A 1,311-nucleotide genomic window follows, 5' to 3' on the forward strand; every position below is an offset into this window, starting at 1 on the left:
GCTGCAGCTCATTTGGTCAACCCCCTTCTCCGCCTGCCGCCTGTGGCGGCAACGACTGTTTTTGCTCAAACACCTGTCCAACATAGTACCTGTCAAACTTATCATTCACTTGCCTCTTGTTTTCTTCTTTGCACCTTTTTCTTCTCACTGCCCCATTCTACAATAACTGGCTGCATTTTCCTCATATACTTTACTGCTGCTACCCCTCTGCCACAACTCTACATGGCAGCAGCAGCCGCTGCTTAGCGGCTCCGTCGACCGCTCTCCTGTCCCTACACATTCGCACCCTGCTTGACTTTCTTGTTGTGGGCATTTGATCGTGTCTTTACACACATGCAAGGACGGCACAATTTGCAAGCATTACCTGACAACATGCAGGGATGGCTTCCACGTTTCACCCCGCGTCAGTGCTGTTTGCAATCGCTGTGAGATCGATTTCGCACCCCTCCAGCACCTGGGCCCTGCAGCAAGGCAGGCGGGGAGTGGCGGGTGGGCGCGTGCATTGGCGTATGTTCATGCAGCACATGCCAGCAGGCCCCGAATGCTGCCGGGCGGGGGCGCACGTGCTGGAGATTGCCCAACGCTCACAGGCAGCCCTGGTGCAACATGTGGCAACTCACAGCTCAGTGGCCGTCGTCTCATTGTTTGCAACGAAGGCATTGTACTGAACGAGGCACTCCAGCCCCAGCCCCAGTAACCCATCGCAGCAGGGGGAGCCCGGCTCGAGCTGGGCGCTGCCCTCGCATGCGTCGCCGGCGGCGGCCACGACGGATGTGCACTGTGACGAATCGCTGGTGTCGTTGGCGGGCATAATGGTGAGTTCGCCAATGGCGCAGGCCTGGAACAGATCCTCTCTGCAGGCAGTGCAGGGCTTGGCTTAGTAGGGCTGCCATGCAAGGCAAACATGAGGCAGGGCCACTGGCGGTGGCGACCAGGGCTGGCATGGGAGGCCGCCGCCGCACATGTCACTGTCGCCGCCGCCCTCCTCTATCCCCGTGAACAAGAAGGCGTCCTGGCAGGCCTGGGGCAGCGCGTCAAGCCCCTCGCAACACCCCGGCAGCTCTGCAGCAGCCTGCACCGTATCCGCAGCGCACGCGGCAAATGCGGGCAGCAGCGCTTGAGCGCACTCCCCGCTCACTGTCACTGCCCGAGGGTTCTGCATGGAGGGCAGCACAAACCACGCATACATGAGAGGCTGTAGGCGGGAGCCACGGAGAGCACAAGAGACGACCACGTCGATTGATGGCCGCCAGCGGGTAAAGGGCACCACGTGGGGGGGGCGACAGCAGGCGGCGGCTTAGCCAGGGCGAG

General features: G+C 61.2%; 1 protein-coding gene across 1 annotated transcript; it reads right to left on the bottom strand.

Moving 5' to 3' along the window:
* Positions 1-394: 394 nt before the first annotated feature.
* Positions 395-1,162, bottom strand: CHLNCDRAFT_136587 (expressed protein; the record flags this gene model as incomplete). Its single annotated transcript, XM_005842636.1, has 3 exons — positions 395-461; positions 621-854; positions 963-1,162. The coding sequence occupies 3 exons, from the start codon at positions 1,160-1,162 to the stop codon at positions 395-397; spliced, it is 501 nt and encodes a 166-aa protein (XP_005842693.1).
* Positions 1,163-1,311: the final 149 nt, after the last annotated feature.

This window comes from Chlorella variabilis (assembly GCF_000147415.1).
Source record: "Chlorella variabilis unplaced genomic scaffold CHLNCscaffold_165, whole genome shotgun sequence".
NCBI classification, from domain to species: Eukaryota; Viridiplantae; Chlorophyta; class Trebouxiophyceae; order Chlorellales; family Chlorellaceae; genus Chlorella; species Chlorella variabilis.